This window comes from Cryptomeria japonica, chromosome 3 (genome assembly GCF_030272615.1).
Source record: "Cryptomeria japonica chromosome 3, Sugi_1.0, whole genome shotgun sequence".
NCBI lineage: Eukaryota > Viridiplantae > Streptophyta > Pinopsida > Cupressales > Cupressaceae > Cryptomeria > Cryptomeria japonica.
The window spans coordinates 560,318,708-560,334,174 of NC_081407.1; the positions used below are offsets into that span (position 1 = coordinate 560,318,708).

The 15,467-nt window shown below is 35.8% G+C and overlaps 1 protein-coding gene across 2 annotated transcripts in view; it reads left to right on the top strand.

Moving 5' to 3' along the window:
* LOC131029908 (uncharacterized) overlaps window positions 1-15,467 on the top strand; it is a 296,098-nt gene that overhangs the window by 92,346 nt on the left and 188,285 nt on the right. For both annotated transcript variants that reach the window (XM_057960581.2, XM_057960583.2), the window contains 3 exons: window positions 13,354-13,408; window positions 13,489-13,545; window positions 13,667-13,768. In XM_057960581.2, the coding sequence (XP_057816564.2) occupies window positions 13,354-13,408; window positions 13,489-13,545; window positions 13,667-13,768 (214 nt within the window). The remainder of the gene's footprint in view (window positions 1-13,353; window positions 13,409-13,488; window positions 13,546-13,666; window positions 13,769-15,467) is intronic.

Genomic DNA, 15,467 nt, shown 5'->3' on the forward strand with positions numbered 1-15,467 from the left:
AACCGTTGAAAATAAATACGGCAGATATGAACAGCTCAAGCTAATTCATTGCTGCATTTCCTGGGTATGTTTGAAATAGACATGTAATGCTATTTAATGATTTTGGTTGCTCTTACATTTGAGAAAAAATGTACTTTCAGGTCAGAAATAAAATCTGAAATTTTCAGCCTTATGTATTTCTAAGTTTTGCAATGTTACCCCGAGTTTCCAGGACGGGGACGGCAGGGGACGGCGGGACGCGTTTCCGGGACGGCAAATTTTTTTGCCAAATTTGGGGACCGCGGGGGACGGCAAAGGGGACGGCTATTAAAATATAGGAAATATTTAAAATATATAGGAAAATTTCAAAATTCTAAATGTTCATATGAAAACATGGATAAAGCATGCATACATACATTATATTCATATGAAAACAATAAAACATGGAAATGGCATGTGTATGATACTATGAAAAGTTGAAGACATTTTAGAATGTAAATTCTGAACATACAACATTGTTAATACTCAATATACAATATGTAATTATGCATTCATAAATCAGAATTTCAATTCATTCACATTGTCAATATGCATATCATAATAGATATTAAAGAAATAACATACAAAATGTCAAAACAAAGAGGTTAAATTTTCCCTACTTCTATCGACGCGGTTTCCCCCCATATTTTTCAACGGGGGTTTGGGGGCAGCGCCCCCAAGGTGGGGTCAAGGGGCATTGCCCCTTGCGGGGTCGAGGGGCAGCGCCCCGCGAGGCCAAAAAAACTTATTCTTTCATAAAGGTGTTGGGTGTTATTTTTTTATTAACTCGCCGAGTTTGGCGATTTTTGGGCGATTTTCTAATCTCTGTGTCAAAATGCCCAAAGGCTACACTGCTGCCATATAGTTTCATTGTCAAAATTATGAATTAAATTAATGTTATCTTTTAATTTTTTTATTTTTACTAACAATTTGAATTAATAAGGGGCCTATATTAGAAAAAAAATTTAAAAATTTGAAAATACAACTTTTTTTAGTTTTTTAATATTTTTTAATGGCCTTAGATTAGGGGGACGTCTAGCCGTCCCCGGGACGGATTGGGGACGTCCCAGCCGTCCCCAGCCGTCCCCGGGACGTACGGACGTCCCCCAAGGCTAGGGCAGGCGTCCCCTAAAAATATAGGGCAATTTGGGGACGGGGGGAAACGTCCCCTAGCCGTCCCCAAGTCCCCGAAACGTCCCCGAGACGGGGACGGGGGTTTTCAGGTCGGGGACGCGTCCCCGGGTAACTCTGAAGTTTTGTATTAGTTTGCTGCAAATATTTCTATTATTCTGCACTTCATTTATCATTCAAAATCCTTTGCAAACATAAAACAAAACACAAAAAAAGCTAAGGCAAACATGGCAGCATTGTTGAAACTAAGTAGCGTCGGTCAGATAAATGATTGAATGGGAGACTTCATTTATCTCTCATTCAATCATCTACCTTATCGATGAAATTACAAAACAAATGGTAGACTTTATGTTGATCAATCAGTTTGATTGAATAAACTTGTTATAATCATCTTCATATATATATTTCATGATTTCAAGTATCGATTTGCATATATCGATACTTAAACAGCATATACAAACTTGCCATTGATCGTGTTATGATCATATTTACTTATGCCATGATCGTGTTCATATGTTTCAGATCAGATCGTATTAATAATGCATATCATGGTTATCGTGTATGATAACTATCACCGATTTTGGTTATCGATCTGCACTTATAATAAACCGATTGTTATTGGGTTAATCAATAATCATTAGCATCTGAAATGACACTGATTGGTATCGGGTATAAACAAAGTTTGTTATTATTTGTTATGAAATGGCATCTACTTCATACGATCAAGACATGTCTTGATCGGATATGTCAAGAGACATGCCCGCTCAAGGCATGTCTTGATCAAAGGTTATTTACATATATATATGCCATTCCAGTGTTGTAGAAAGATATTGAAATCAATTAATGTTCTATACAGCGATCTGCAATACAAAGGAAATTACGATGAGTAACCAGCAATAAAATATTGAATATATTTTCAAGTAAATATAGAAAGAAAGTCTTCTTAGAAAATAAAAGAGAGACAAAATCTATAATCCTTAGATTTTGAAGATAAATTTGAATATCATTTACATGGCATTAGAGCCATGGTAGGAAGAACCTGAGGCATTCAAATTTGAGAAGTTCAAATGAAAGGTTATAAACATCACATTTCTCCATGGCCAATGCTATCAGATTTGAGGATAGACTTGAAGGGCGAGATAATTTCTCAGCATGGAAATTCAGAATAAAAATGATCCTAACAGAAAATAAAGTTGAATCTTTTATTAAAGACAAATCCAAAGAATCAGAGAATGACCCCGACAAATCGGCATGGATTGAAGGGAATGAAAAGGCTATGAAGATCATAGTCGATGGAGTTAGAAATCATATTATGCCAATCGTGACAAAACATGAGACTGCTTACCATATGTTCAAATCACTCGAAAGCACATTCGAAATAAACAATGCAAGTAGAACCTTGGCTCTAAAGAGGGAAATTAATCATATAAGTATGAATAAAGGAGAATCAATCAATGCATACTTAATGAGAATATCAGCACTAAGGGATGAATTGGCAACACTTGGATATGAGATCCAAAGCAAAGAGCTAACACTTATTGCTCTAGATGGTTTGCCTAGTACATGGGAAACATTCGTTCAAGGCATTAGGGCAAGGGCTAAATATCCAAACTTTGACCGGCTAAGATCAGATTGTCTTCAAGAAGAGTCAAGACTAAACAAGAAAGGGATCAAACAAAAGAACATAGATGAAGATCTCCATGTCCTAAATGTGAACTCCTACAAGAAAAGCAAGAAGAAACACTTCAAGAAGAGGAAGAACCACTGTGAGAAAGGTTCATCTAAGAAAGATGTTTCCCATATTCAATGCTTTAGATGTGATCAATATGGGCACTATGCAACAAGATGTCCAGATAGAATTAAACTACAAGCTACATTTGCAAAAGTGAAAAACAATAAGGAAGAGCATGATTTCGAGAAACATGTATTCTACTCTGCTCTCTCTAACCAAGTATCCAACAAATCTAACACCTAGATCATAGATAGTGGGTCTTCAAGACACATTACAGGGTATAGAGAACTATTGGATTCCATGTTAGAAAAGATTGATGAAGAGGTAACTATTGGTGACGACTCTGCACATCCAGTGAAAGGCATTGGTACCTGCACCATTAAGTTGAAGTCAGGCATGTCTTTCCAACTCACCGGAGTTCTTTCGTTCCACACATCAAGAGGAACCTAGTCTCCGTTTCTGCACTTGAAGATGATGGGTATAGCGTAACCTTCATGAATAGCAAAGTGTTGGCATGGCCAAAGAATTCTTCTATCAAGAAGGCTATAACCATAGGGCATATGAAAGGCTATTTGTATGAGGTATGTACTGAACCTAACCTAGCTCTACTTCATGAGATTGCACATTCTAATGAAATTTGGCATAGAAGATTAGGACATTTAAACTTTCGTGCTCTATCTTCAATGGAAAAGTTAGTCACTGGTTTACCTAAGTTAAAACAATACCATTTGGGTACATGTAAGGGGTGTGCCCTAGGCAAGAATACTAAGAGTTACTTTCAGAATAGTTCTAGTAAAACAAGCAATGTCTTAGAACTAGTTCACTCAGACCTATGTGTGCCCATGTCTGTACCTTCATTAGGAGGGTTTCTATATTATGTAATATTCATTGATGACTTCTCCAGGAAGACCTGGATGTACTTTCTTAAATGTAAAGAATCTGAAGAGATCCTCAAGAGATTTAAGGAATTCAAATCTCTCTTTGAAAACTCTTCAGGAAAGAAAATAAAAACCCTAAGAACTGATAATGGGAGGGAATACACCTCAAACATATTTAGGGAATTCTGTAAAGAAGCTGGGATTAAGAGGGAGTTCACTGTTCCTTACAACCCCCAACAAAATGGAGTTGCTGAGAGAAATAATAGAACTATTATAGAAGCAGCTAAAGCCATGCTCCTTGATCAAAATTTAGAAACTCATATTTGGGCAGAAGCCTCCAACACTGCTGTATACATACAAAATAGATGTTCTCACTCCCACATTGAAGACAAAACCCCTGAAGAAGTTTTCACTGGAATAAAGTCGGATATCACTCACTTTAGGATGTTTGGATGCCTTGTTTATATTCATATACCTAAAGAGAAAAGAACAAAACTAGAACCTTCTGGAAGAAAAGGGATCTTTGTTGGGTATAGTGAAACTTCTAAAGCCTATAGGGTATTTGTACCTGGACATAGTAATATTGAATTTAGTAGAGATGTAATATTTGAAGAAGACATAGCCTTCAAAATGGCTAGATACTCTATTGAGTTAGAAACTTATGCTCCATCTTCAGACCTAGAAAAGGATCCCGTTCCTGAGGTTCGGAGGGAGTATTCAGAAGAGAATGAGAATGAAGTTCAGATTCCAGACTAGGAAAACCCTAAGAAAAGACCACTATGGGTTCACAAAACAGTGGAAGATGCAAGGAACTTTGTAGCTCCTTCAGGGACTTTTAGAGAAAGTAAGAGGCCCCGAAGATTTACTAGCTATGTAGCCTTAATGAATGATCTCTCCAAATCAGAACCTTCTAATGTATCAGAAGCACTTAAACATCAAGTATGGAAAGATGCCATGTCAGAGGAATATCAATCCATCTTAAACAATGATGTTTAGGAAATTGTTCCTAGACCAAAAGGAAAATCTGTTGTTTCATCCAAGTGGCTATTCAAAATCAAACATGTTGCAGATGGTAGCATAGAGAAACATAAAGCTAGATTTGTAGCCAGAGGGTTCTCACAGAAAGAGGGAATAGACTATGATGAGACATTCGCTCCAGTTGCTAGATACACCTTAGTCAGAGCAGTACTAGCCATTGCAGCAGCCAAAGGATGGAAAGTCCATCAGATGGATGTAAAGACTGCTTTCCCAAATGGGAAAATTGAGGAGAAACTCTACTTAGAGCAGCTAGAAGGGTTTGAGATCCACAATGCAGAATCACATGTGTGTAGATTAAAGAAAGCCCTATATGGACTGAAACAAGTCCCCAGGGCCTGGTATGAAAGAATTGATAGCTACCTCATGGGATTAGGATTCTCAAAGAATGATGCAGATCCAAATCTATACTTCAAATGAATCAAAGGTGATATGTTGATATTGATCTTGCATGTTGATGATCTTTTGATTACAGGAGAAGATCACCTTATTGATCAATGTAAGAAAGACCTTGAGAAGGAGTTTGATATGAAGGATTTAGGCCTTCTACATTACTTCCTTGGATTGGAAGTTTGGCAAAACTCTGACAATATTGTGCTTAATCAAGGGAAGTACACCTTAGACATATTGAAGAGATTTGGCATGATGAATTGCAGACCCATGACTTCTACCATGGAAACAAATCTTCACAAGCTAAAGGAGGCAGCAACAGATTGCCCGTTTGTAGATCCTACTCTCTATAGGTAGATGATTGGATCCTTGATGTACCTGGTCAGTACTAGACTTGATATCTGTTATGCAGTAAATGCCTTGAGCCAGTTCATGTGTGAGCCTAAGGAGATACATCTTATGGTTGTGAAACATATTATGAGATACCTTCAAGGTACTCTTAATTATGGCCTCAAGTTTGAGAAAGTTGATTTGGATCTTCATGGGTTGACTGATTTAGATTGGGCTGGAAGTGTGACTGACAGGAAAAGCACCTCAGGATGTTGCTTCAGTTTGGGTTCAACCATGATATCTTGGATTAGCAGGAAACAATTATCAGTAGCTCAGAGTTTGATAGAGGCCGAATATATCGCAGCTTCCATGGCTGCAAGAGAAGCAGTATGGCTCCGGAAACTGCTTGTGGGATTATTCGGTGAGCCACTGAAACCTACTATCATCCATTGTGATAATCAGAGTCGTATAAAACTCTCTGTGAATCCTGTATTTCATGATAGATCCAAACACATAGAGATTCCTTATCACTATGTGAGAGATATGGTGGATAGGAATGTGAATCAATTGAAGCATATCAGTACAGGAGATCAGACAACAAACATACTTACCAAACCACTATCCAGAGTGAAAGTTGAACACTTTAGGAAAGGTCTTGGTATGATTGAGTTGTAATTTGCGTTGTAATCTGTACTAATATATGAGATGTTTAATGTGTAAACTTCTTTTGTCGTGTTATAACTATATGGGCTCCACCCCCTGTGTACATTTCTAAGAGGTGACAATCTTTTAGATAATGAACACTTGTATTTAACATTATAAGGTGACGATCTTGTAATGTTGATATCATGCTGACTTGATATCATCTTGACTCATGGATGTGCCATGATATGTTATGGTAGACATTATGTGACGTAATGTCAGTGCACATACCATAACCTGGATATAAGGAGAATTTAATATTCTCGGGCATTTTATATCCATGGTATCGCTTGTTATGCGATACTGATATCACGTGTTATGTGATATCTATATCACAAGATGATGTGATATATTTCTGTGTCACGTGTTATGTGATACATCATGTCACGAGCATATGTGATATGATCCTTTGTATTACGAGGTTATGTAATACATCCTATCATGAGATAGGAAACATTCTTTATCACGAGATGATGTGATATTTACACTTGTCATGTGCTATATGACATATTGGTTATCATGTGAAATGTGATGCTATATACTTAGATGATTTTCTCAAAGTTTAAATAGTTCTCCATTTATCTTCCTTAGCTAAGAGGGAGTGTTGAAACTAAGTAGCATCGGTTGGATAAATGATTGAATGAGAGACTTCATTTATCTCTCATTCAATCATCTACCTTATCAATGAAATTACAAAACAAATGGTAGACTTTATGTTGATCAATCAGTTTGATTGAATAAACTTGTTATAATCATCTTCATATATATTTCATGATTTCAAGTATTGATTTGCATATATCGATACTTAAACAGCATATACAAACTTGCCATTGATCGTGTTATGATCATATTACTTATGCCATGATCGTGTTCATATGTTTCAGATCAGATCGTATTAATATTGCATATCATAGTTATCGTGTATGATAACTATCACCGATTTTGGTTATCGATCTGCACTTATAATAAACCGATTGTTATCAGGTTAATCAATAATCATTAGCATCTGAAATGACACCGATTGGTATCGGGTATAAACAAAGTTTGTTATTATTTGTTATGAAATGGCATCTACTTCATACGATCAAGACATGTCTTGATCGGATATGTCAAGAGACATGCCCGGTCAAGGCATGCCTTGATCAAAGGTTATTTACATATACATATGCCATTCGAGTGCTGTAGAAAGATATCGAAATCAATTAATGTTCTATACAGCGATCTGCAATACAAAGGAAATTATGATGAGTAACCAGCAATTAAATATTGAATATATCTTCAAGTAAATATAGAAAGAAAGTCTTCTTAGAAAATAAAAGAGAGACAAAATCTATAATCTTTAGATTTTGAACATAAATTTGAATATCATTTACAAGCATACTACATCAGCCTAATGTATTACGTTTTGGGGTTAGAGGTTTGACATAAACCTAGAGACATTTTCCTTAGGTAGGGTAAGTATGTATTTGAGATCTTGAAGTGATTTTGGATGGAGGATTGCAAATCTATGGCCACATGTATGATCACTGATCTGAAGTGTGTAACATCTTCAAAGTTGGAGGTGATTGATTCTACATTGTACAAATAGCTGATAGGTTCCTTGATGTATTTGGTCAATACTAAACTAGATATATGTTTTGTAGTGTATACCTTGAGTTAGTTCATGATGGAGCCCAAGTAGCAGCATTGGGTATGTGATAAACCCGCATCAGCCCCTGATATAAGTTATGTAAATAATATTAAGATTATTTTAAATACATGACTAATATGATAAAATAAGTATTCTATTAAAAAGAGGAAATATATAAGTATTATATTAAATAGAGGAAATACATTTAATATAATAAGTATTATATTAAAAAGGAAATACAATTATATAATAAGGAAAGAATTAATTAAAATATCATATATTTTGAAAGAAGTGTGATTTTAATATATAACAAATAAAACAAAAAATATTATGTTTAATGTTACTAAAGCAAATAAAAGCAAAGCATTACATATTAAAACAGATTTAATATTATTATATTTAAACAGCCACCTCCCCCCCCCCCCCCCACACCAAGAGGTGCGACGGTAATCGCAGCATGGGCTGTGATTACCACCGCACCCCTTGGTGTGGAAGGGGATCGTGGAGGTTCACATCCCTTCACAAGATATAAAGGGAAGCAGCCACACAAGGAAAAGGGAAAAGAGTGAGAGGCACGGAGGAGAGGAGTGCAAACAGGAGTTCAGCTGCAAGCAAACAGGTAAGGATTAATATTCCCACATACTAGGGACGTAATTAAGTAATAGGTAGATGTCATGGAATGTAGGCAAGGTCATTGTTAATATTAATTATTGTATATTTTAAAGGGATACAAATAATCAAAATTATAATATAAATAATTAATGGATATAAATAATGAATATCATAATAAATGCATTAATCTGTTAGATAGGTAATGTAGGGGAATAATTAATGTAGTTAATGGATATATAATATTCATATTAATAAATGCTTTAATGAAAGGATTTCAAATATTAAGGAATAAATGTCAATGCTTAGTTAAAATATATGTGAATATGGGATAATGAATGTTTTAAGGAATATATGGAAGAAATACATGTTAAATTAGGGATGTGAATATATGGAATAGAGAATAAGAAAATATTAATGAAAGGCATAAATATATTATCTCATGATGGAAATTATAGGAAGGAAACTTCCTTAGTTTAAGGGAGGGATTATGCTAATCCCTAGGGCAGTATATACTGATTATTGATATGCATATGAAGGGCTTGGTTGATTAGGGTCAACCAAGAGGAGATGGATCTGGCCGGTCCACTCCGAGGACTTGGGTGATGGGATGCATCACCCAAGGCAAGGAATGACTCATGGTCTTCCTTGGAGGGCTTGGGTGTAAGAGGTTGCACCCAAGACAGGAATCAAAATAACCTTTGATTTCTTGGAGGGCTTGGATGTAAGAAATTACATTCAAGACAGGAGTCGAATTCACCTTCGACTTCCTGAGGGCTTGGAACCAAGATAGGTTCCAAGAAGGCGAGCTTCACGGCCGCCTAAGGACATACTTTGTATGGCATTCGTATCCTTTTCCTTAGATTAAATGATGATTATGTAATTAAGTATTTTAAAATTCAGTGGCAATTTAGAATATATATATATATATATATGTCTTTGTATTCTAACAATTTGTTTTGCAGGATAGTGATCCCTAACTAGCAGGGACATTACAGGGTAGCAACAAAACATGAGCTTAGATATTTGATGGTCACAATGGTTTTTGGTCTGAGATATCTTGGAGATGGTGAAGTGAAGTTGTAGTGGTATATAGACTCTGATTGGGTAAGAGCACCTCAGGGTGTTGCTTTAGCTTGGGTTCAGGAATGGTATCTTGGTTCAGTAAGAGTTGTACCTCAGTGGCGCTAAGAACAACAGAGGTAGAGTATATGGCAGCTAGTACCACTAGGTTTGAGGTCATTTGGCTTTACAAGTTAATTGCAGGGTTGTTTGATTAGGAGTTGGATCCCACAGTCATTTACTATGATAATTAAAGCTGGGTCAAACTCTTTGAGGATCAGTGTTTCATGATAGGTCCAAACACATAGAGATCAGACATCACTTTATTAGAGATAGGGTTCAAAAGGGAGCAATGATGCTTTAGTACATCTCTACTAACTAGCAAGTGGTTGATATTCCGGCCTAGCCCTTAGCTAAAGGGAAGTTTGAAGTCTTTAGAGACAAAAATGGATTGGTGCAGAATTCCTTCCTCGCTAAGAGGGAGTGTTGAGTTTTAGCTCAAATAGGAACTTCCACTTAGGTTTATTTTGAAGAAAAAGTTGGAGTGGTTTGAGTTAGTCAACTTTGTATTGTAATTCACTTAAGCCATAAAGTGAAAATCTTTTATTTAGTCAATTAAGTCTAATAAGGTATGGATAGGCAGTAGCACTAATGGTTTAAACTTACCTTCCAAGTCATCTCTTGCATGAAACATGATTGCTATTTTTGAAGATTAGATTTTAGCCGAATAGTGTAAATAATAGATGGAAGATAGAAGTTTAATAACTCAGTACAATATAATAATTCCATGCAGCTGTTAGTTTGATAGTTTTGGAGGTTGCCTTGTAAGCTTTTAAAGGATTGTAAAGTTGATTTGAAGGTGTATATTATCTATTTGTTGTTCTTTGTTTACATAGTTGAATTTCAATGATTTGTATGATTAATTCAATGTTCTTTAAGCATTAGGTAATTAGTTATTGTGATTGGAATTTTAACATCGTCAAGTCTTCCTTTCTCTCTACCTTCTGCAACTCCTTTTCGTCCTCTATTGAGAAAGCTTGCTCTAGAAAATCAAAACCCAAGGAAATGCTAAAGTGGGCAATCCACAAAAAGAGGTCTGGAGAAAAAACAGCTCTCAGCATACCAACCTAATCTACCTTTATATAATAAGCATCCTTGTGTTAAGATTAAGTCTTGTAAGGACTTAGGACTTATCCTATTCAATGTTAGCACTTTCCTCAGCCCTCAAAAATTTCCCACTATGCATTGCAATCCATGTATCAAGCAATTCAGGCCATTGCTGTTGATTTTGCCTCTTTCAATCAGCCTCTCCACTCCTTTTGGACTTCAGGCTTCTTCCAATCAATCTTACAATTTCTTTTGGACTTTATGCCTCTCCCATTTTTTTTTTGTGACCTGCTAATTCTCAAGGCCTTACTTTCCATGAAAAGAAAAAATAGCAAGTGATGATGCCATAGTTTGAGTACCGAACACCATAGAGACTTGAGAGTAACATCAGATTCCTCTACAAGAGCCTGGAAGCCTGTGGCAATTCCAACCAAAATTTGGACAAACTGATTGCATCAATGGAAATGCTGGAAAAAGTGGGGTATATGATGAAATCGACAACCATATTCAACCGAAAATATTTGGAACAAGTTTGTCAACTGAAAAAATTAATAAAAAAATCACAATCAAATTTGAATAACACAAATCTCCAATCTTTATTTTACTTAAATTTAAAAAGATGAAAATATAAAATTGAAACAAACCTAAATATAGTCAATATTAATAATTGTTTCTAAAACTATAGATATTAATTATTAATAAATGTTTTAAATCTAAAATTCAAAACCTAAAAGTATAACTAATATATAAATCTTTATAAATGATTTGAAGAAATTGACATTTGGGGCTTGCGTTTCAAGGCTTACCTGGCACCTGCAGTGAAGGCTTTGGCCCTGTGATGTCATGCTTGCAGTGCTGGTGTCGGCCCTGCCAGGTTGTGTCAGTTGTGGTTGACCTGGAGTTTTATTATTTCTCTCTTTTAAGTTTTTTTCTGAGAAAAATCTTTGATACCATAGTGGCCTGGAAAATCCCTGCTGAACTTGTCTGTTGGTGTCATGAGCCGGTTTTGAGCGCCTAGTTGGCCCACAAGCGGTGTTTTATAGCACCCAATAATAATTATTGCTTTTCTAAAATCTGGCCTTAATTAAATAAATAAACTGGGAAATTATATTATTTCCATAATTTGGTTTTTTTTTTTTTGGCGGTTAGTATGTTTGCCATTTATAGTTCGGCCCTACCATACTATGACACACGATCCTATTTAAGGTGAAGCTGTGCTTAGTTTGGGATATGCATGGATAAATGATCATCATTGCTTCAGCACACGAATTGGTTTGGACGATACCCGAGGCCAGTTGGCAGGTTAGGACGTAGCCCCTAACTCTCCATTTGCTTAGACCGAGCATTCCAGTTTTAAGATTAATTATCGATCCTCCTTTGAATGTCTTAATCAGAACGAGCTGATGAGGAGTTCCTTACAGTAACTCAAGGCGAGAAAATTCTTTGTGGGCAGATTGCAAGACATCTCTCTACATCTGGGAGTGATTTGTCCAGGCACTGGAAGTTGTGTGATTTGGGGTCTCTATGGATAGCCCAAGTTCGCGAATTATAGCCAGTCGTTGCTTGTGCCTTCCAACGCAAGCAGTATGGGTCTTCCCTGCCATACGATAGACTTCAGAATCGCATCCATAAGGAGCTGGGGGCCATTTGTCTATGGCCAAGATGATCGATTTGTGTTAAGGTGTTCAACGGCCACTCATAGGAAGCACTATTAATCTGCTCTGTAAGTTATTAAGAACAAATGAATTTAAGGAGTGATTCTTTGGGATGCTAGAAGGAAATTTTTGTTTTGTTCCTCTATTATGAATAAAGATACGATCTGTATGTTTCATCGCATATAAAATATAAAGCATACTGGGCAATATCTCTTTTGAATTAATTTTCCCGTGTTTCTAAGTGAAATTAAGAGTCAGGCATTTTTCGGTCAGAAATCTTAGTATTTTCCTATTATAAACAGTATAACCACATACAGGTAAATCTAGAGGTGGTTTCAAAGATATTTTACGGGTTTTTAATATTTATAAAATTTTGAATTTCTATGATAAAATCTGGCAAACTCTGTGACATAGCTAGCAATCACCATCAAAGTGACAACAAGTGCAAGTGGAGGGCATTGGATGGGCAGAAAGCCACAACATCCCAATAAAGTGCATTCCAAGGCAGGATAGTCCAAATTAGTTGACTGTGGGTAAGGCTACCAGAAAGGAAGAGGGCAGGGCCCAAGGAGAGCTCTCCAGTGACTCATGACTGCCCCACTAAACTTATAAACTTGATTGGCTCTGTGTTTTATTTTCTGCTGAAGTATCTTGTATATATATTTCCTTTGCTACTGAGTATTCCCTTTTTGAAATACTATCCTTGCCACTTTTTACTGCTTGTTCAGTCAATAACTGTCAATGTAACCCTTGCTTCTCTTGTGATCTCTTAAGCCTTAAGGCATCACCCTGGATTTGGTCGTTTGTACATCCTATAAATATTATTAAAACACTAGCCTCTTTACTAAAAAAATTGCTTCTTAAGGTAAGTGGTATCAGGGGGAATGACAAAAATAAAAGTTGAAAATTCTTTGACGCAGCTGTTTTCTGCATTTCTTTGTGAACCTTTTGACAGTTTCTAAGACAAGGATGACATGTAGAGAGATAAAAGTATCCCGAATTATTGTAGTTTTGCTTATACATTTTAATCTCTTGATAGTTCAAGCTGACAAATAGTAATGGCAACTGTTACAGGTTTGTTCTTTCAAACTATGTATCAGTTTTCAGAACCTTGTTGCCATATGAACAGGTAACTTTTCTTAAGGTATATCAGCCATTAATTTAAATTTAAACTATCAACAACATTAATCTATTGGCATATCTCATCAGGTTTTGAGGCATCAGGTATGCTCTTTGCTGATGACTTCACTGCGGGCTACAGGCGAGGTAAATATCCTTGCCATACTAAAGCAAAATTACATTAACACATTTGAGCTATCCAATATGGTATAAGTTGATGTGTTGCATATGCTGGTTTCGGTTTTAATTGGTTTGCTTTTTCTCTCAGCTTGAAGGTGAAGCAGGCGAGCCATCTTTCCATCGCCTTGTCTTACGATCAGTAGCACATGTTATTAGACTATACAGCTCAGCTCTTGTAACTGAATGCGAGGTAAAATTGCAATCAGCACAATTTTTAAGAATTCCTGTATGAACAATTTAAACCTCAAAGAAATGAGATTTGATGTATATTAGGATCTGATCACTTACCTAATCCAGCTGTAGTGTTTATTTGACTATATGATTTCAAGAGTTAAAGTTCTATTTTTTTTTAGTGCCATGGAGTTTAAGGATTGTTTCAAATATCCAAGCTATGGTGATTCAGGATTTAATATATCCTCTAGTGAAGAAGCGCAGCACCATCCAATACTTACTACGAAACCCAATGACGCGTCCCCGGCCTGAAAACCCATCCCAGTCCCAGGGACGTTTCGGGGACTTGGGGACGGCCAGGGGGCGTTCCCCCCCATCCCCAAATTGCCAAAATTTGGAGGGGACGTCCCCGAAACAGGGGGACATTTGCCCTAGCTGTGGGGGATGTCCGTACGTCCTGGGGACGGCTGGGATGTCCCCAATCCGTCCCGGGGACGGCTAGACGTCCCCCACAACTAGGGCTAGTAAAAAATATTAAAAAAAAAATGTCATATTTTCATTTTTATTTTGAATTTTCTAACATGGGCCCCCTATTAATTTAAATTGTTAATAAAAAATTAAAAGGCAATGATTTTAAATTAATAAATTTATAATTTATTATTTATTAATTTTAAATGTTTGATATGAAGCAATGAAACATAGATATTAAAATTCAAAACCATTAACATTTAATAATAACAATTTGAATTAATAGTTTAACGTTAGCTTATATTTCATATTATTATATTAATAATTTGATATTATTAATTTATTATATTAACATTAACTTATATAATAAATAGAAAATAATGTCACATGTAAATTAATAAATGAGTATTCTGATACACTTTTTTACTATGTTATTTCTTTAATATCTATTATGATATGCATATTGACAATGTGAATGAAATGAAATTCTGAATTATGAGTGCATATTGAGTATAGAGTCTATTGACAATGTTGTATGTTCAAAGTTTACATTCTAAAATGTTTTCATAGTATCATACACATGCTATATCCATGTTTTCATATGAATATAATGTACATATGCATGCTTTATCCATGTTTTCATATGAACATTTAGAATTTTCCTTTATATTTTAAATTTTCCCTATTTTTTATATAGCCATCCCCTTTTCCGTCTCCCCCCCCCCTCCCTGTCCCCAAATTTGGCAAAAAATTTGCTGTCCCGGAAACTCAGGGTAACATAGAATATTTATAATATACTTCAAGTCAGAACTGGCTATAATATCTTTTGTACAGTGCACTCACTGTGACTGAAACATGGACTCAATGCACACTTGTATATAAGAAGAAGGAAAATAAGAGGAAAAAGTTATACCAATGTCTCTGAATGACCAGCAAATAAATTATAAGGAGGTGCTGAGAAACATCCCTCAAAAAATAAAATTATAGTTAGAGAACGGTATTACCCAATAGCTTGAAGATCACAGAAGACAAAGCAACACAAAGTCATATTACCAAACAACTCCAAAAGGTTCAAAAGAGATGCTAGTACTCACTGTTGGTCCCTAGTGCAGAGTCTGGGAATGTCTGAATAAGTAGGGAGTCCATGACAGTCATTCATTTATAGAAAGGCATGTATAAAATAATCAAACCTCAAGTACAAATGGTAACGTGTGTAGAGAAATGATAATAAGACATGAAAGAGGTGGAAG